The 21,092-nt window shown below is 45.7% G+C and overlaps 1 protein-coding gene across 1 annotated transcript in view; it reads left to right on the top strand.

The window, feature by feature from the left end:
• Positions 1-21,092, top strand: part of TBX15 (T-box transcription factor 15) — a 105,613-nt gene that overhangs the window by 65,252 nt on the left and 19,269 nt on the right. Inside the window, exons 3-6 of the mRNA XM_079960275.1 lie at positions 5,229-5,330; positions 8,567-8,738; positions 10,682-10,849; positions 12,613-12,677. Coding sequence (XP_079816401.1) covers positions 5,229-5,330; positions 8,567-8,738; positions 10,682-10,849; positions 12,613-12,677 — 507 coding nt within the window. The remainder of the gene's footprint in view (positions 1-5,228; positions 5,331-8,566; positions 8,739-10,681; positions 10,850-12,612; positions 12,678-21,092) is intronic.

The following is a 21,092-nucleotide window of genomic DNA, read 5'->3' as shown; positions in this document are numbered from 1 at the left end:
ATTGGCAGGATTCCAGTGTGGCCGGAGGAGGAGTTATAATCTCTTTGATGACCCCAGCAGCGAATATTCTTTGTTCGTAAAACAGGGCTACTATCTCCATTTGGTAAAATACCAGGGTGGCACTAGGAAAATAATGACATTATAAATAGAAATTGGTTTCAGGTGGCCATCAGTGGTATGGCACACACACTGAAGAAAATTTGATGCATGAATTAGACTGGGCGCATCAGTCCTTCAGAGAAAAAAGAAGGGTGCACAGAATGTGTCATTTATTCTCCTAACCCGGGGTAGGCAACCTAAGGCCCAGGGGCTGGATCCGGCCCAATCGTCTTCTCAATCCGGCCAGCGGATGGTCCGGGAATCAGTGTGTTTTTACAGGAGTAGAATGTGTCCTTTTATTTAAAATGGAACTCTGGGTTATTTGTGGGGCATAGGAATTTCCTCATTCCCCCCTCCCCCCAAAAATATAGTCCAGCCCACCACATGGTCTGAGGGACAGTGGACCGGCCCACAGCTGGAAAAGGTTGCTGACCCCTGTCCTAACCAATGGAAAGAGGATGAGATCTGGGGGGCAGAGGAGAGACCAGGAGGCTGGGTTATATGTGAGGGGTGGCAGTTGTCCTCGTCAATGGTTGGGGGCGAGTTGTATTTGCAACACCTGGAGAACACCATGTTAGTTGTCCCTGGTATTATGACATTGTTGTTGTTTAGTCGTGTCTGACTCTTTGTGACCCCCTGGACCAGAGCACGCCAGGCCCTCCTGTCTTCTGCTGCCTCCCGCACTTTGGTCAAACTCATGTTAGTAGCTTTGAGAACACTGTCCCACCATCTCGTCCTCTGTCGTCCCCTTCTCCTTGTGCCCTCCATCTTTCCCAACATCAGGGTCTTTTCCAGGGAGTCTTCTCTTCTCATGAGGTGGCCAAAGTCTTGGAGCCTCAGCTTCACGATCTGTCCTTCCAGTGAGCACTCAGGGCTGATTTCCTTAAGAATGGATAGGTTTGATCTTCTTGCAGTCCATGGGACTCTCAAGAGTCTATTATGACATTAGGGTGTGCCATTTTAGAGAGTGAAACTTAATTTTTGCAAATTTCTTCAGTGAGGGGGGTCTTGAGAATATGTCGTTAGGTGTGCGGGATTCAAATCTGCTATCATTTTTTGTATTTAACTTGGTAAGCCTACATATGAAAAAGAAGCACAAAAACTGCTTTCGGAAAACCAAAGAATTTTAATTTTGCCTTCTGAAAAGGTCAGGCCAATTCTAAATAACATTAATAAATAAAAATAATATTAATCTATAATATAATTGCAAGTACTTGGCAACCATTTGAAATGATTTCTATGAAATTTTACACACATTTTCCTTATCAAACAAAACTAAACAATATTAATTTAACCGAAATATTTTTGAATTCCCAAGTCTCTTACACGATTTTAGCTTAGCACCCCTCATTTTTTGATTTTGAAAAATTCAGCGTGCCCTAATGCATTCCTAGCCACAGGTGTGACCTGAGCACCCACCTACATTAACAGATCCCAAAGCGTCACTTCTTTGCTTCCCCGTTTCATTCTGGAGATTCTGCAAAAACTTGGAATGAGCGAGTGAGTGGAGGCGAGAGTTTATTGGCATGTTTGCTTGAGGAGTTTTCTATGCCAAGAGTCCCTTTGTGTCCCTCGACGCTGGACACAGAGCAGCGGTTTTCAACGTTTTAGCAGACTTCTTCCTCTGTCATCTTTACAATCCTGCCTTTCCCCTTCCTCTTTAAATGATGTGCAGATTGATTTTTCAGAGAAATTAAACATTTTATTGGTGCTGGGTGGGTGGGGAAGGAAGGATTGCAGCCTCAATTTAATTTAATTTATGGGGAGGGAATGAGGTGGTGATTGATGAACAGGGGTAATTATTGGGGGGGGTGGAACTGATGTTACAGACACAGATGTTCTCATATTATATTTATTATAAAATATATATTAATCAGAGGCTCATCAACAACTGGAGTGTGTGTGTGTATGGCATGATCCTGGGGGAGAGAAAGAGATGGGGGGTGCCTTATTTGCACAGAGGAAATGAGTGGACTGAGGGTTAATTTAGGATGAATTCATTTAGACAATGAATTAGGGGAAACGTGGGGGGGGGGGTGTTCTTCCCTCCCTGTGGAACGCCCTCCCATTGGATGTCAAGGAAATAAACAAATATCTGATTTTTAGAAGACACCAGAAGGCAGCCCTGTTTAGGGAAGTTTTTAATGTTTGATGTTTTATCATGTTTTTAATATTTTATTGGCAGCTGCCCAGAGTGGCTGGGGAAACCCAGTCAGATTGGCAGGGTATAAATAATAAATTATTATTATTGTAGAACAATAAAATGTCTCCAAATGCCTCAGTAGCAGTGCCAGCCAAATGCCTTTGACATTCTTAAAAGTGGTCGGTGCACAAGGCATCCAGTTTGTCCCCAGCGTTTGATAGGAGAGTGTATGAGTTTTATCGCTGATTGTATGATGCCTGTCTGTGCATGATAGAGAAGGCTATATAAAACCATGTGAATTGTCATTTCAGGCTTGGGTGGTATGTACCCCCATCTCTAAAATAGGTACATGTTTTTTTCTAAGAGGTTCACTTGCAATTCCATCATCACACAAGCGTATCATGTATGATATGACCTGAAACCTGTGGTTCACTTTCTTGATGTTTGTTGTGCTCTGTATGAAGGTAATTTCCTGCCTTTTGACTAAAGCATGACTAGTCTTGTCTGAGTTATATTGATACCATGTGGGGATGGATAGTTTTTATTTAATATGTGGTGGATTTATAAACTCACAGCTAAGAAAGGATTTGTGCAGCAAACGGAATGTATTGGCCGGTGTTTCTACAAATTTATATCTACAGTGGAAGACCTTGTTCAGGCTCTGTGTCGCAGAACTTTTTAAAAAATGTGCAACTTGACATAAAACATTCCAGGAGGAAATTAGCCGTTCCAAATTCAGGTTAGTTACATTTAGTTATTGAAGAGATAGGTAGCATATTGCCAAAATAGTGAAACGCTTTGTCGTGTTGATAAAGAACATAGAAGCTTAGATAGTTGTTGTTGTTGAGTCCTTTAGTCGTGTCCGACTCTTCGTGACCCCCTGGACCAGAGCACGCCAGGCACTCCTGCCTTCCACTGCCTCCCACAGTTTGGTCAAACTCATGCTGGTAGCTTCGAGAACACTATCCAACCTTCTCGTCCTCTGTCGTCCCCTTCTCCTTGTGCCCTCCATCTTTCCCAACATCAGGGTCTTTTCCAGGGAGTCTTCTCTTCTCCTGAGGTGGCCAAAGTACTGGAGCCTCAGCTTCAGGATCTGTCCTTCCAGTGAGCACTCAGTGCTGATTTCCTTCAGAATGGAGAGGTTTGATCTTCTTGCAGTCCATGGGGCTCTCAAGAGTCTCCTCCAGCACCAGAATTCAAAAGCATCAATTCTTCAGCGATCAGCCTTCTTTATGGTCCTTCTTAGATAGTTACTTTATACCAATTCAGACCACTGGTCCATCTCGCCTTGTATAATTGTCACCAACTGTCAGCAGCTCCTCAAGATTTCAGGCAGGGAACCCTGCCATCCCTACCTGGAGCCTTGAACTTCCAGGGAATGTAAACCTTGGACCTTTCGCACGCAAAGCGTGTGCTTAGAAATGGTTTTAGTTCTCAGTTTTCCTAATCAGCTCTCCACATTTCTGCAGGAACTTGTGATTTTTTAAAAAAATCCTCATGAAAATTCTTTAGCATTTTAGTGCAAATTTCTCCTAATAAACACACTTTTGCTGCCAGTTTTGACTGATGTACACTTTTTTTGCAAGCATTTTCTTCTGATATGATGTAATTTTGTGCACTATTTTCACCAATATACAGTGGTGCCTCCGGTCGGATCCCGAGGTTTCTGCAACCTGAGGACTGCTTCTGCACATGTGCGCACGGTGGTAGACCACTTCTGCGCATGCGCACATGGCAAAACCCGGTAAAATACTACAGGGTTTGCCGCTTTCGCATCCTGAAGGTTATGTAACCAGAGGGTTACGTAACCAGAAGTACTACTGTACTAATTTTTCTGCACACTTACCCCCTAGCAAATGCATTTCTGTGATGGGTGCCTTAGTTGAGATTACTGCCTTTCAAGGGATATGACTAGATGATCCTTTGGGTCCCTTTCAACTCTGCAATTCTATGATTGGTTGGGGAACTGCATCACAAAATTCGGATAAATGTGAATTTTTGCAGGATGGCTGTGTTTTGGGTCTTATAGAATCATAGAAATCATAGCATTGGATGTCAAGGAGATAAAGAACTACACAACTATTAGAAGACATCTGAAGGAAGCCCTGTATCAGGAAGCTTTTAATGTTTGATGTTTTGTTATGCTTTTTACATTTCCAAGCACAATTCAAAGTGTTGGTGCTGACCTTTAAAGCCCTAAACAGCTTTGGCCCTGCATTTCTGAAGGAGTGTCTCCACCCCCATCGTTCTGCCCGGACACTGAGGTCCAGCTCTGAGGACCTTCTGGCGGTTCCCTCACTGCAAGAAGTGAGGTTATAGGGAACCAGGCAGAGGGCTTTCTCGGTAGTGGCACCCGTCCTGTGGAACGCCCTCCCATCAGATGTCAAGGAAATGAACAACTATCTGACTTTTAGTAGACATCTGAAGGCAGCCCTGTTTAGGGAAGTTTTTAATGTTTGATGTTGGAAGGAACCACAAAGGTCATCTAGTCAAAGCCCCTGCAATGCCGGAATCATTTGCCCAATGTGGGACTTGAACCCACAAAGCTGAGATTAAGAGTCTCATGGTATTTTGGAATTTGATAGATTCAGTTTTAAATGGATTTTTTCCATTTTCCCTGACATGTGCTCTATCACTGAGCTAAGGACCTCCTCCGTAAGTGTAGAGTGCTCTTCTTACCTAACACTGTCAAGAGTCTCAGTTCTGAGGATTTCCTGCCACTTTCTGTAGGCAGAACTCTCAGCAACAAAGTATGGGCACACACAAAAAGACAATGCACATGGAGCAAGTGTGTGAATTAAGAGGCACTTTATAGCGGGGAATGAACTTCACAGGTTGCTGATAGAAACTAATACTTTGTCACCGAGCCCAGCCATAATCTGTAGGCCCCTGGACAGTTCTGTCTCAACAGAGCAGCTCTCTTAGGCTCATCAGGATGATTACGTTGACGACTTTCCTCCTTCCTTTTCAACCTTCATATTTCTAGGAGAATGTTTCCTGCAATGAGAGTGAAGATTACCGGACTGGACCCCCATCAGCAGTATTACATTGCCATGGACATAGTCCCTGTGGATAACAAGAGGTACAGGTAAGAGCTGCTAAAGAATGGGAACTATTAACTAAGTGCTCCATTGAGAATCAGAGAGCCTGAGCAAGCAAGAGGGAAAGCTCAGCGCCAGACCCAAAAGGGTCAGAATTGCTTTTTAAAAAAGAAGAGAAATGCTTGGATGTGTATTGGAGTGTGCCATAACACACCTGGTTAAAAAATAGTGTGCACACACTCTCTCTCTCACACACACGTATATAAAATCATCATCATCATCACTGCTTTTTTGTTTAAAAATGTTTAGGGATATTCTCATTTTCCTACTCATATTGAAATACTGCCCCTCAATGAGGCCAAACTTAGATTCACAAAATGTTTAGGGGTATGTGTACCCCTGCGTCTCCCCAGAAAAAAGCACTAACAACAACAACAACAGATGGATAGATAGATTTACAGCCATATAAATTTGGGCCTAAGGGAGCATTAGGTCCAGTAATGTAGACCTGACACACACAATTCTAACTATAGGGAACTGGCAGACCTTAGATTGTCCTAACTTACTGTCAGGATGCCGTCAGCAGCTCCCAGCTTGTTGCCTGGGAAAGTATAAAGACAAGGGAAAGTTTCTTACAGTCCTTTTTTATTTAAATCTTTACAGAGAGAGGCTATAGAACCCAGCCTCTTGGATAATGGAGTTGTCCTGAGTGAATCTCCACACCCCGTCTCTCCCACTTCCTCATCAGCTCCTCTGCGGGTGCCACTAATTGTCCTCTGTCTTTGAGCTTTTTGATCTCCTACTTTTAAGACTCACCAGATTCTGGGAGATAGAGGGTCTGGGATGCTATCTAATGACAAGGTGTCACCCAGGTGTTCCTCTGGCTCTCCCAAGATTTCCCAACTTTCCCCCTCATCTGCCTCTGAGCTGCAACCTTCTTCAAACCCCCGTTATAAATCTATACTGTCTTCCTTTTCCTCCTCCACCATTCCTCCTCTGCCCATTCCCTGACACTTCAGTGCTTTTTTTCTGGGGGGACACAGGGGTACGCATACCCCTAAACATTTTGTGAATCTAAGTTTGGCCTCATTGAGGGGCAGTATTTCAATATGAGTAGGAAAATGAGAGTACCTCTAAACATTTTTTTAAAGAAAATAGCACTGCTTGCCTTGCTGCAAGTAACTCCTAATTCATTCTCCTCCCCTGTGGCTCTGAGCAAACAGAAACAATTGAATATGTCCCCCCCCCCACCTGCCAGTATTATACAAATATACGTGCCAGCTTCATTCTGCCAATAATACACAAATTCCCAGGATACACAGAGCAGTTCTCTATCTCTTTACTGTTCCAAGATGTAAACCCTGATATAACAGACCCCGTCGCCAGATATTGTGCTGCTATGATTGACATATATCGGAGGAAGGTGTGTGCCACACAACTGAAGGTTCACCGCTACGAAGATTATATTTTGTTTGATTTATGTACCTTACATGCTTTGATTTTATTCTGGACTATCATAATTGAGAGAACGGGTATGTGTACCCCCTACCTCTATAGTTGCCCTGTTGCTTATTTAGCATGCTCTCAGGTGGCGCTGTGGGTTAAACCACAGAGCCTAGGATTTCGAATCCCCGCGACGGGGTGAGCTCCCGTTGCTCTTTCCCACCTCCTGCCAACCTAGCGGTTTGAAAGTACATCAAAGTGCAAGTAGATAAATAGGTACTGCTCTGGCGGGAAGGTAAACGGCGCTTCCGTGCGCTGCTCTGCTTCGCCAGAAGTGGCTTAGTCCTGCTGGCCACATGACCCGGAAGCTGTACGCCGGCTCCCTCGGCCAGTAAAGTGAGATGAGTGCCGCAACCCCAGAGTCGGTCACGACTGGACCTAATGGGTCCCTTTACCTTTACCTTTACTTATGTATGTAGGTGCTTTTACCTTATGCTGGCAAAGATTTTGATTTGATTTGATTTCATACTCTGATCAGGAGTATGGCTTTGGAACAGGTGTAATTTTCTCCTGGTCCCATCCCAGCCACGCCCCCTATTTGGGGACTTACACCAGCATAGGTCATGTTGCCTTAAGTTCCATTGGCTGAGTCGTCATTCAGCCAAGGTGTATATTTATACAAGTGTATCTCCAGCACGGGACGCGGGTGGCGCTGTGGGTAAAACCTCAGCGCCTAGGGCTTGCCGATCGTCAGGTCGGCGGTTCGAATCCCCGCGGCGGGGTGCGCTCCCGTTGCTCAGTCCCAGCGCCTGCCAACCTAGCAGTTCAAAAGCACCCCTGGGTGCAAGTAGATAAATAGGGACCGCTTACTAGCGGGAAGGTAAACGGCGTTTCCGTGTGCTGCGCTGGCTCGCCAGATGCAGCTTGTCACGCTGGCCACGTGACCCGGAAGTGTCTGCAGACAGCGCTGACCCCCGGCCTCTTAAGCGAGATGGGCGCGCAACCCCAGAGTCGGACACGACTGGCCCGTACGGGCAGGGGTACCTTTACCTTTACCTTATCTCCAGCACAACTGGTGTGAGGGTCTCACTCTGGTGTAAGCTTGGCTGAGCTCTGGCTCAGCTGGGAAAGCCCAAGACCTGCCAATTCCAATCTCTCTCATCCCAGCAGATTTTGGGTGCGGATTCTGATGTTAGTAACTTTCACTGAATAGAAAACTTTCAGCTTGCTATCCTCTTCATCAGTTATATATATTTTTACTCGCCCTTCACCCTGAGATCTATGGGCGGGTTAGAACAATTTAAATATACTATATTAAAAACAGTTGAGGCAGATTACGATCAAGATAACAGGGTGGACACAAAAATGTTCATGGCCAGTGTTGCAGCACACCGAAATGGAGTCTGAACTAAGGATTTTTAGAGATGAAATCATGGGACCTCCGCCATGTAAACTGAGAAGCAAATGGCATTTGCAGGTGCAGAGTGTGTTAGAAGAGTCATCTGCAAGTAATGAAATATTCCTATTATATCTCTAAAGGCTTTCATCTGTGGATTAGTAGGGTTAACCAATTAGTCTGTCCCATGTGCAAAGTTTTCTAGGGACAGTAATTGGAAAAGAGGATTAATAGAGATCCAAAAGGGAGGAACTGGTTCCAGGTATCATCTGGTTTCCATTAAAGATGAAGCACACGGTTTCCTTCCTGTGTGTATAATCTGAGCCTGAACGCTGTTGGGTGAGTGCAGAAGGAAAGCTCTTAACGGGAGGGGGACTACAGGTGTTGTCTGTGTCTGCACTTTGACTAATAAAGCCTCCTTTCTCACATCCTCGTTTCTCGCAGGTATGTGTATCACAGCTCCAAGTGGATGGTAGCAGGCAACGCGGACTCCCCTGTGCCTCCAAGGGTTTATATTCACCCCGACTCGCTGGCATCTGGGGACACCTGGATGCGGCAGGTTGTCAGTTTTGATAAACTCAAACTGACCAACAACGAGCTAGACGACCAAGGCCATGTAAGTTATTAAGAAGCACATTCCCTTTTCACCAGCCTTTTGCTTCAGACCTGCCCCTTTCAGCTCTGGGCACCACATATTACATGTCTTCCTTAGCGCAAAGCCCTTCCTCCAAGCAGGGGCAGAGGAAGGGGGTGCGTGGGGGCGGGTCGCCCCGGGTGTCACCACTGAGATGACAAAATGCCGGGCGGCACTTACCGTGGGGCCTGCAGCATGCCCCAGCCATGCGTCTCTCCTGGGAGTGATGCGGTGACTTGGGTGCCCGCAGGCTGTGCACTGCCCCAAACGGTCCCCCCACTGCCTCTCCCTCAGCTGTAGGGCGGCTGAGTGGGAGGAGGCAGGCAGGCTCATTGGAAGCCCCGTGGGTACATGCACCACCCCAGATGCCCGATCAGCTTGCTCTACCACTGCCTTCAAGGTGCAGCTTTCTGCTCTTCTTGCAGGGCCATAGGAAGGCAGGAGCACAGTGTGCGTGTATGTGGGGGGTGCCCCCATGCAGGCCTAGCCCAGTGCTCCTTTCCAGCCACCAAGGGTTATGTCAGCCGGTTGGACTCCCCCCGCATGGGTGAGAAGGTTGCTCAGGGAAGCCCTGCTTTGCTCCAGTGGGGGTGGGGTCATTCTGGCAGTGAGGACTGGGCTGGTGTCCCCCTGCCCAGTGTATGCATGCTGTCCCACCCTGGACACTGGCAACCAATGGTAAGAAGGTTTAGGGACTACAGTCATACCTCGGGATGAATACATGTCAGGTTAAGCATTTTCGGGTTGCGCTCCACGGCAACCTGGAAGAAATGGAATGCGTTACTTCTGGGTTTTGCCGCTCGCGCATGTGCAGACGCGGCGAAACATGACCCGTGCATGCACAGACGTGCAGTCGCGTGTTACGTTCACTTCAGGATGCGAACGGGGCTCCGGAACGGATCCTGTTTGCATCCAGAGGTACCACTGTAGCTCCACTGGGGACTGGGAGTGACTGCAGGGAACATAAAACACCGGTTCTAAAAGATCTATGCAGCCTCTCAGTATGTTTCTGAGCACAATTCCAAGTGTTGGTGCTGACCTTTAAAGCGTCTCCACCCCCATCATTCAGCCCGGACGCTGAGGTCCACCTCTGAGGGCCTTCTGGCGGTTCTCTCACTGCAAGAAGACAGAGGGCCTTCTCGGTAGTGGCGCCCACCCTGTGGAACGCCGTCCCATCAGATGTCAAGCAAATAAACAACTATCTGACATTTAGAAGACATCTGAAGGTGGCCATCCTGTATCAGGAAGTTTTTAATGTTTGATATTTTACTATGTTTTTATATGTGTTGGAAGCTGCCCAGAGTGGTTGGGGCAACCCAGCCAGATGGGTGGGGGGATTATTATTATATAATTATATCCTTATCAGGCTACTAGTTTGGGAGTCATTTGTTCAGTACCCAGCCCCAAATATCAGCTCTGAAATTTTTAGAATGATGCATTTCAAGTACCGTATTTTTCGCTCCATAAGACGCACCTATTTTTTAGAGGGGAAATGCAAGGAAAAAAATATTCCTTAAAGGAAGTGCTGAGCAGAGCCTGTATGCATCCCAGGCTCTCCTCAGCGCTCTCTTTCACAAGCCGCATGGAGCGTGTGTGCAGCGCTTGCAGGCTTTTTTTCCTTGGGGAAAAGCCCCAAAGAGCCGCACACATGCTCCGCGCGGCTCTTTAAATGGAGCGCGGCTCTTGGGGGCTTTTCCGGGAGGTGGGGGAAGGGACTGAGGGGCTAAGCCAGAAGCTAGAACAGCAAGAGGGAGCGCTGCACATCGATCCCTCTCACTGTTCTAGCTTCTGGGATAGCCGCGCAGCCTGCATTCGCTCCATAAGATGCACACACATTTCCCCTTACTTTTCAGGAGGGAAAAAGTGAGTCTTATAGAGCAAAAAATACGGTAAATATCCCTTGCCTTTCCTCTGTTTTCCCAAAGATAATCCTGCACTCAATGCACAAGTATCAGCCCCGCGTCCATGTTATCCGCAAAGACTTCAGCAGTGACCTGTCTCCCACGAAGCCAGTTCCCACAGGTGATGGGGTGAAAACCTTCAACTTCCCAGAGACTGTCTTTACCACCGTCACTGCTTACCAAAACCAGCAGGTAATGGAAAAGATGCTCTAGCAGCCCATCTGTTAACCGCCAAACAGGTTTCGATCTGCTCTTAAATGAAAGCTATGCTGTCTGTGCCAAACTATGGCCCACTAATTAATACATTTATAAAGAAGTCTATCAGCAAAAATGTCACAACAAGCCAAGTGCTGTTACAATGCATGAGCAGAGTGGTGGTCTCAGCAATAAGTCAGCAGAGCAAGCGAAAATGACAACATAAGTTAGCTTTGAAGGAAAAGACAGGTGGTGTAACCCAACTTGTGGAAAAAAAACCCCACACACAAATTCCACAGAGGAACAGAATTTGTCATAAATCAGGAACAGAAGGAGATTTGCAACATGGACAGTTGAGTTTACAGGCTGTTGATATGGAAATATTAAGTCTTTGGAAGAATTCCAGTAGGAACCGAGCTAACATTAATGTCAAGATAGCCCAACAGTGTTTCGACTACATATGTATATTTCAAATCTCAAAATCGTAAATACACGCTGAATTTTGCAGAAGACAAAGAAACCCTTTCTGCAACTTTATGACTTTAAGCTACTTACACAGCTATTAAAAAATTGTTCGCGTTAGGAACTCAGGAAAACACAGAGAAGTGTTCAAGGGCTGAGACCAGGCTTTCCTCATAATGGGTATCTGTTTTCTTCTCCCAAATTCTTCATGAAATCTCTCTCTTGTGAGGTCAACCAGCTGCAATGTAAGATGCACAGTGTCATTACATAGTATGTAGCTTAAAGCATATGAAAGCACAATCTGTTTTCTTTACTCGGTCCCCTGACAAGATCAAAACTCTTTGCCCTGTACTATAGATCCTACAAAGTAATGTATGTTGGTTCCAGTTTTAACACCATCGGGCATTGTTCAGCAAATTCCTGAACAGGACAGGCTAAAGTAGGAATTGCCGTCTGTGAACTTTGCCATTCTCCCAGAAACAGCTGACGTGCAAAGGACTGAGTGTACTTTCCTGCTTTCCTGAGCTCACTGTAGTTGGAAAAACAAATACCAAGATATGAGAGAGATGGAAATCTAGAAACACCAATTGCAGCTTTGAAGATAGAATGCTTTTCTGAGATTTGCTATCATAACCTCCTAAAAGCCGACACAGCATTTCAACTCAAGGAGAAATGATAAAAGGAGTGGAGGGAAGGTTAAATCTGGTTAGGTGAGAGCAAATGCAGTCTTCATTTTAGCTATAGATCAGTGTTTCCCAAACTTGAGTTTCCAGCTGTTTTGGGCTACAGTTCCCATCATCACTGACCACTGGTCCTGCTAGCTAGGGATGATGGGACTTGTAGTCCAAAAAACAGCTGGAGGCCCAAGTTTGGGAAACAGTGCTGTAGATGAAGGTGGCAGGGATTCCTAAAGGTCTCATAAGCGACATGGGATTTTAGGAAGAGCAAGGGGTATTGATCAGGGATAGCTGATTTACAAGTTGAAGAAACAAATACACGCACACACCACACACAATATGCAATACAAGGTGTGTGTGTAATTTAATTCTGAATAAAATGCAATTGAACGCAACCCAGAATTTACAGTGACATAGAACTGTTAATTTACCGTTTATGGAAGCAATCATTCATTGCGCATGCCCCTAACTCAACTGCAAACTGTTTAACTGGGGGGCAGTGTGAAATGGCATGAAGTACCAATGAAAAGAAGAGTAATCGTGGAATGATCAAAGTTATGCAAAGTGTTAAGGAATGAAATATTCTCCATAGAATCTAAGTTAATTTACATTCTGTTACAGATTACACGATTAAAAATTGACCGGAATCCATTTGCAAAAGGGTTCAGGGACTCTGGAAGAAACAGGTAAGAGGAGTCCCTTTAATCACCCCTGATTTCCTTTATTGTATCATCCTTCTCTGGCCACGGTGCTGGAGCAGGTCCCCAGGCACAGTGTGGTGCCTTGTGTAGTTAAAAGACCCTGGAATCAGCATCTGGAGCAGCAGATGGATTCACTTGCATCTTCAAACATGGCTGTGGTCAGTTGTATTTGTACCAGTCACATTCGCCCTTCCCCAAGACATGACTGATATAAAATCTAATTTCACTTACCATCTGCTTTGCTCTGCTTTTTTACAATCAAGCAATATATAAATGTTATGAAATAAATAAATCTGCTGGGTGATCCCCCTCTCAGATCCTTGTTCATAGCCAATGCCATGTGCATGAATCGCTGGACCAGGTTATGTGCTTTTGGGAGGGCAGTGTACAGAACAGATATAGGCTGTCGTGCTGCTTTAATTGCCCTGGTTTCAGTGGGTGATTCTGATCAGGTTGTCCAAGCTTGATAGTTCTAATTCTTCACAACGCTTTTGGAAACAGGCACTGATTTGCTAGCCCAGTGATTGCTTTCCTCTTCACCATGCTATGCCATCCACCCCACTAGTGGGAGCAGAATGACTGCAGCCTCGCTGCTCAGAATCTTGTAGGCTCATAAATGTGTGTGGTCTTTCTGCGATCAAGACCAGAGGATGCCCTTCCCTAAATTCAGACATTTTGGACTACAACTCCCATAGGCCCTGCCGACTGGGACTGATGTGAACTGCAGACCCAAACATCTGGAGGGTGCCAGGTTTCCTCTCTTATTTGGGCAAGTCTGGATGGTTTAGAAGTTCTTGAAGTGTGTGTGTTGTGGGGGGAGGTCCAACTCTGGAATTTTAGGCAGCGTCTCCCAGGGATCAATTCTGGACCAGACCCTCCAGGCCCATAAGAGGCCTCCAGGACTTGGTACAGGTGAAACCCACATTGCCATGGATGCAGCTCTCCTTGCTGCCTTCTAGCAAGTAAAGGTAAAGGTTCAGTCATGGCCGACTCTGGGGTTGTGGCGCTCATCTCGCTTTATTGGCCGAGGGAGCCGGCGTACAGCTTCTGGGTCATGTGGCCAGCATGACTAAGCCGCTTCTGGCGAACCAGAGCAGCACACGGAAACGCCGTTTACCTTCCCGCCAGAGCGGTACCTATTTATCTACTTGCACTTTGACGTGCTTTTGAACTGCTAGGTTGGCAGGAGCAGGGACCGAGCAACAGGAGCTCACCCCGTCGCGGGGATTCGAACCACCGACCTTCTGATCAGCAAGCCCTAGGCTCTGTCGTTTAGACCACAGCGCCACCCATTTCCCTTTCTAGCCAGTAGCGCAAGACAATATGAGAGGTGGTGTCGAGGAAAGTCATAGTCTGAAGGCCAAGGAAGGCTTCATCAGTTGGCTCTTGTGGGAATGTTCAGGGTGGCAGGAGAGGATATATTGTTTATCAGTATCCTTCCTAACTTGCGCTAGCAAGTTCCTTTACTCAGCAGAGTCCATTCCCCTTTACACGGCAGAAAACTAGTTGCAAACTCGTGTGAGTTTCTTAAGACAATACGCAATTCAGTCTGGCTTGTCCAGACTGAAATGTGTTCTAATATTTTCCTGGTAAGACCCCTTGAATCCCTCCTAAAATAATAAAGACACCACAGTCTTATTCATAAGCAATAAAAAGTAAGTTTACTCACGATCAGGTAGAGCACAGTGTGATCCCCGAAGGCAGCCTTTAGGCTTAAAGTTACAAACCTGTACAAACAGGTTTACCCCATATGGGAGATAACCGGGGGGACTGCTGGCTGGCAGGTGAATCAGGATGTTCGCAGAACAAAAAAGAAGATAGAAGAAAGGAAGGTGGCAGCATGACTTGTCCTTTTACCAGGTCTGGAAAGGTCACACCCACCCACTAGTCCCATGCAAGGAAGGATGTTCCAGGCCAGGAGGAACAGGAAGTTTCGACTGGCTGGACCAAACATTCCCTTGCATGTCCACTCTAGCAAAACAAGGAATGTTGTACTTGACTGCTCCCAGTGGATTACATCCCACAGTTCTGGTGTACGATGATGATATAATCACTATTAGCCTAGGAGTCCAATCTGAACTCAGTTTGGAGTTTGGATGAACTTCCCACGCATCTGGGAAATTAGTCATTTCTGAAAATAATTTCTAGGATGGGCTGGAGGGATTTGTCCCTTCCCCGATGAAGCATGGGTCTCAGGGGGACTGATAGATTCAAGAGCCTTGTTTGGGAAAAATTGGGAAGGGCCAGGGAACTTTGTGTAAATAAATTAACTGCATTCAGCAGGTCTGAAGGTGCTTGTGAGTGATGAGAGTGGTCCATGAACATGTGGCAGGGGGGCCGAAGTCCAGCATCTGAATGAGACATCCTCAAGGTTTTGGCCTGGTGCGGTTGGACTCCCCCTCCCAAAACAAAACTCTGGGAATCAAGAAACTTGTGGCTCATTAACATTAGGTATAGGGCAGGAAATTGCTACACGGCTGTGGCTGCGGAGAGCTCAGCGCAGCTTTCTGCTAACGTCAAACGGAACTGAAATCTTTAAGGTATTACACATTTAAGAAAGCTGCCCTGGGGGTTTATTGCAGGAAAGCCACACAAATAGTTGTGAGCGTTAATGAAGACCCTGCCAAGATTTTGTTGCAGGGTTCAGCCAACGAGATGCTGTAATTCTCGGAGGCCTTCTGCGGAGAAATTGCACACCGAATGCAGTTGGGTGGAGGGGCTAAAGGGAAAGGCAGAATAAAGCTGTCCTGAAGAGGTTTTCTATTGCATTACATACACATTAATTTTGTTCAACAGCCATTCCCTCACCTGTAGAATCGGGGGACTATAGGGGGAGGAGCATTCTTATTATTTTGATTTATTGAATTTAAATACCGCCCTATACCCAGAGGTCTCAGGGCCGTTCACAGAACAAACCCAAAATATAAAACCACAAAATATATAATTAAACCAAAAACAGCAACCCATTGCTCCCCTTCCACCACCACCCCATTTTAAAGGGGCGTAGGATGTCAATCAAATCAGCCAAGAGCATGGCAAGGCTCTCAAATGGAGGACATACTACAGTTCCCAGGATTTTGGGAGGCAGTGGGAGAGCCATGACAGCTTAATTGCTATAAAATTGATATACATTTCAAGCATAGATAACCCCAGTGTGTACTTTGAATTATTCTTGTCTTCTTTCTTTCGCCACAATTTTCAGCGTCATACTTAGCCTTGTGCAGAACCAGCAGAGGGCTCTGTGATTATTCTCAATTCACCCAGATTTTTTTTTTTTTTTTACTACTATTATATGTTTCTCACCATCACCATACAGTGTGTGTATTAGGGTATGTAAAATGACAGTCGTCATAGTGATCCATAGTCAAAAGCAGAAGTTGGCAAATGTGTCCTCCTTTTTGCTCTTCAAAATATGGCAACCCTAGTATGTATGTGTGTACATACATGTACACACACTCTCTCCCTCATTGTAATTATATATGTCCTTCCTTTCTGGATACAAATCCTCACAAGGCAGTTTACAAGTAACATGAAAGATACATAAACAGAACACCAGTAAAGGTAAAGGTAATGGGACCCCTGACCATTAGGTCCAGTCGTGGCCGACTCTGGGGTTGCGGCACTCATCTCACTTTATTGGCCGAGGGAGCCAGTGTACAGCTTCTGGGTCATGTGGCCAGCATGACTAAGCCACTTCTGGCAAACCAGAGCAGCGCATGGAAACGCCGTTTACCTCCTGCCGGAGCGGTACCTATTTATCTACTTGCACTTTGACGTGCTTTTGAACTGGTAGGTTGGCAGGAGCAGGGACCGAGCAACGGGAGCTCACCCCGTCGCGGGGATTCGAACTCCTGACCTTCTGATTGGCAAGTCCTAGGCTCTGTGGTTTAACCCACAGCACCACCCACGTCCCTAGAACGTCAGTAAACATTATCAAAAAAGTGACCAGAAATATTGTCATGTGGACAGCAGAAAGGGATGTGCAGTCACCCTCTCTACCTTCTTACTGCTTGGGGTTCCCAGTTTTCAACCCATGATTTGCAAAAGCATAGCAAAGCTTTGGATTAATTAAAAATAAATAAAACACAGCAACATAAATGCAGAATGTTAACATATAACACCAGTCCTGAAAGACCTACAGTGGCTCCCAGTACGTTTCCAAGCACAATTCAAAGTGTTGGTGCTGACCTTTACAGCCCTAAATGGCCTCAGCCCAGTATACCTGAAGGAGCGTCTCCACCCCCATCGTTCATGTCCTTCTGGTGGTTCCCTCTCTGCAAGAAGTGAGGTTACAGGGAACCAGGCAGAGGGCCTTCTCGGTAGTGGTGCCCGCCCTGTGGAACACCCTCCCACCAGATGTCAAGGAAATAAACAACTATAGTATCTGACTTCTAGAAGGCATCTGAAGGCAGCCCTGTTTAGGGAAGTTTTTAATGTTTGATGTTTTATCGTGTTTTTAATATTTTTTTTTTGGAAGCCGCCCAGAGTGGCTGGGGAAACCCAGCCAGATGGGTGGGGTATAAATAATATTTTTTTATTACTATTACTAATGTTTCAGCTGATCAAACACTAAAGCAATTTTTCAACAACCAAAATGCTAGCTATTAAAATCTCTAGTGTTTGATCAGCTAAGTTACCTCACGGGGGTTGTTGTTGTGAGGGTAAAATGGGGTTGTGGAGAACCATGGGTCCCCCCTTAATCACCACAAAGGAAAAGTGGCAATAAATATCCATAATTACAAGGGCAAAACTATTATTATTATTATTATTATTATTATTATTATTATTATTATTATTATTATTATTATTATTTGAAGCAAGCAAGCTCGGAATCTGGGGATTGCGTCCCATCTGAGGGGGATCAACAGCTATCCTTCCCCACTCTGGGGGTGCACACATGACTTTTGCCTTCCATTACAAACTTTCTTTTGTTCAAAACTCCTCCAGGGCTGAAAAACAAGTAGCAAACAATCAAAAAGGACTACAACATTGGTATCCTCTTTCACCAAGCCTTTCCTTTTAGAAACTGTGTCTCTCCCTCGCACTTTATCCTGGGATAATTGAGGCCTTCTCTCCCCCGCAGTCTCCTGGTTTTGTTTCTTTTTATTAGCTACTGCAGCATTCACATGGTGTAACATTGCAATTAAAAGCATAGTTTGCTGTCCATTTAGAAACCTATGGGGCAGGCTCCAGCACCGAGTTAGGCATGCTGGTTCCCACTGGTGTCAACGGGCTTAAGCACGCTTAACTGCGCACTGGATTAAAGCCATGGTTTTTATTTGCTCATAAATTCTACCAACCCTCAACCCTCCCCCTTTTTTTCTGGGTAGAACCCTGCACAACCCTATAAAACCTGGCTGAATTAATTGGTGGCTTGGGAACACCAACCGAAATGTATTCCTCCACAAAACAAACTTAACCTAGTGTGCTATAGTGGTTCACTGGGGTGCTTGACCTGAAGGGAGGGAGAGATGGAGGGAGAGAGAACCAGAGGTTCAGATTTCTCTTCTAGCATATTAAATCCAGCCAAGCTGTGGTATTATCTCTACCAGATATCTCTAGTATAGATAATGCCACAGCTTGGCTGGATTTAATATGCTAGGGGAGAAATCTGAACCCAGGTTCTCGTTAAATGAGTAGTTACAAAATAATGAGGCACTAGGTAGCCAGTGTGAACTACAGGTTACAGTTGTTGAGTATCGTATTTTTCGCCCTATAGGACGCATTTTTTCCCCTCCAAAAATGAAGGGGAAATGTGTGTGCGTCCTATGGGGCGAATGCAGGCTTTTGCTGAAGCCTGGAGAGCGAGAGGGGTCGATGCGCACCGACCCCTCACGCTCTCCAGGCTTCAGGAGAGCCGCAGAGCCAGCCCCACAAGGTCGGGGGACAGCGGGGAGGCGGAACGCCGCCATCCCGCTGTCTCCCGATGTGGTTTGGAGGCTGATGGCGGGGAGACGCGTGCTTCTCCCTGCCGCCAGCCCCGCAAGCTCCGGGGACAGCTGGGAGGTGCAGCGCGTCTTCCCGCTGTCCCTGGACCTGGTCTGCAGGCGGGCGGTGGGGAGAAGAGCGCTTCTCCCCGCTGCCTGCCCCACAAGCTCTGGGGACAGCTGGGAGGCGCAGCGCGTCTTCCCGCTGTCCCCAGATCTGGTCTGCAGGCAGGCGGCAGGGAGAAGAGCGCTTCTCCCCGCTGCCGGCCCCACAAGCGCCTGGGGGGGGGAATAATTTTTTTTCTTTATTTCCCCCCCAAAAAACTTGGTGTGTCCTATGGGGCGAAAAATAAGGCAATAAGTAAGTAAGGCAATAATTCTACAAAATGCATTCAATGTGCCTTGAATATTTCATACCCTAATCATCATCATCACCATCTGTGCTTTTTTTCTGGGGGTACGCAGGGGTACGCATACCCCTAAACATTTTGTGAATCTAAGTTTGGCCTCATTGAGGGGCGGTATTTCAATATGAGTAGGGAAATTAGAGTACCCCTAAACATTTTTTTATAGAAAAAAGCACTGATAATAACAAAAACAATAATGCCCCCCTTTTTGGTCTGTGTCTTGAGAAACAGAAATGGAGTTTGTTTTTGTTTTGGGGATTTTTACACCACTCATTTTCTCCGATGCATTTTGTTTAATGTCTCTAGAGAGATGAATGTAAAGACCAGAAGAAATAAGGCTATGAATCCTTACAGAGAGTTGTCATTCATCTATCTGGTTTTAAAATACAGTTGTTAGGGTGCTCTTTTCTAGCCCCTTCCCTAACAATGTTCATCTTCTAACCCCACTCCTGCTCAGCTCCCCTAATTTGCTCCACCTCACTGTTGCCATTCCCTCATTAGGGATACTTTGCAAATAAAAGCAGAAAAATATTACACCAGCTAACTTTTCTTTATAAGTGCTTAAAAATACAGCAGTTCTCTATCCTTGACTTGCTTCTGTGAGACCCAACCCATAGCTTAAGCTGAATGCTGGATATTGTGATTATTCAAATGGTATTGAAAGTGTTAAGCTGAAAGGGACAAAGTCTATGTGTGTTTTATCAAAGTGTATTCTTAATTTCATATAAAATCCCAAATTTATTTGGAAAACGCTCTACGACATATGCCAAAACAAAACAAATCCTCCCCAATTTTTGTAACAAATCTTTGGCAGATTGCTCTCATGGCCGTTTTGCCTTGGAGAGATGCTACTTTCCATCAGTGACGGTTTGGCGTTCTCAAATCAGAAGTGAAACTTTTAGATATGCAGTTGCTTTCTGACAACTGAGATTGGTAGTGTACGCTGGGGGTGGGGAAAGCTTTACAGATCAGCTAGGTGGGGTGGAAAATGTAGCAAGATATTCCAGATGCCAAGAAATGGGCTTCTTGCAAGAACACTCAGAAGACAGCAAAAACACTGTATGCTAGCAGATGCGGTGGGGGGAGACTGCCCATATGGAAAGAGTTACTGAAACAAAGAGATACGTGGAACATCTTTTCCCATTTTGGGGGAACAATGGGGTCATTTAATATATTACCTATTAATAAAATGTAATGGCACTAAAAAAAACCCTAAAACCCCAAAAGAAAATCAAACAAGAGACAGTAAATTCTGAAGACCTATTAAAGAGGCTAGGTTTTTAAAAATGAAATGGAGCCTATACAGTTTCCCTCTTTCTCCTTCCAGTCCATCATTAACGACAGAAAGAAAAATGAGAGTTTGTGATTGAACAGACAACATTAGTCCGCAATAGGACTGCGGGGAGGGCAGAGAATAGGAAACCTGAGCTGACAGGCAGGCAGGCCACTTGGACCAGGTCATGCATAAGAGCTTCAGTCTTGGTTAAGAATTCAAATCTGCAACCATTTCATCCAAGTCTGATATCATCTTGTGAAACTCGTTCTCCATGCAGTAGCATTTGGCAGGGTAGAGCCATGGAGCCATCTTCCTGAGACCGGTGACCATGGAGCTTGCCAAGGTGGGGCAGCAGTGAGGTCTGGGCTGAGTGGAAGCACCCAGTTGGTTCTGCTGGTGCATCTGTTGTTGTTGTTTAGTCATTTAGTTGTGACCCCCTGGACCAGAGCACGCCAGGCACTCCTGTCTTCCACTGCCTCCCACAGTTTGGTCAAACTCATGCTGGTAGCTTCAAGAACACTATCCCACCATCTCATCCTCTGTCGTCCCCTTCTCCTTGTACGCTCCATTTTCCCCAGCATCAGGGTCTTTTCCAGGGAGTCTCCTCTTCTCATGAGGTGGCCAAAGTATTGGAGCCTCAGCTTCAGGATCTGTCCTTCCAGTGAGCACTCAGGGCCGATTTCCTTCAGAATGGATAGGTTTGATCTTCTTGCAGTCCATGGGACTCTCAAAAGCATCAATTCTTCGGCGATCAGCCTTCTTTATGGCCCAGCTCTCACTTCCATACATC

Source organism: Podarcis cretensis (genome assembly GCF_951804945.1).
Source record: "Podarcis cretensis genome assembly, chromosome: 17".
NCBI classification, from domain to species: Eukaryota; Metazoa; Chordata; class Lepidosauria; order Squamata; family Lacertidae; genus Podarcis; species Podarcis cretensis.
Note: the sequence above shows the minus strand (reverse complement) of the source record. Positions and strands in the feature narration are given on the sequence as shown.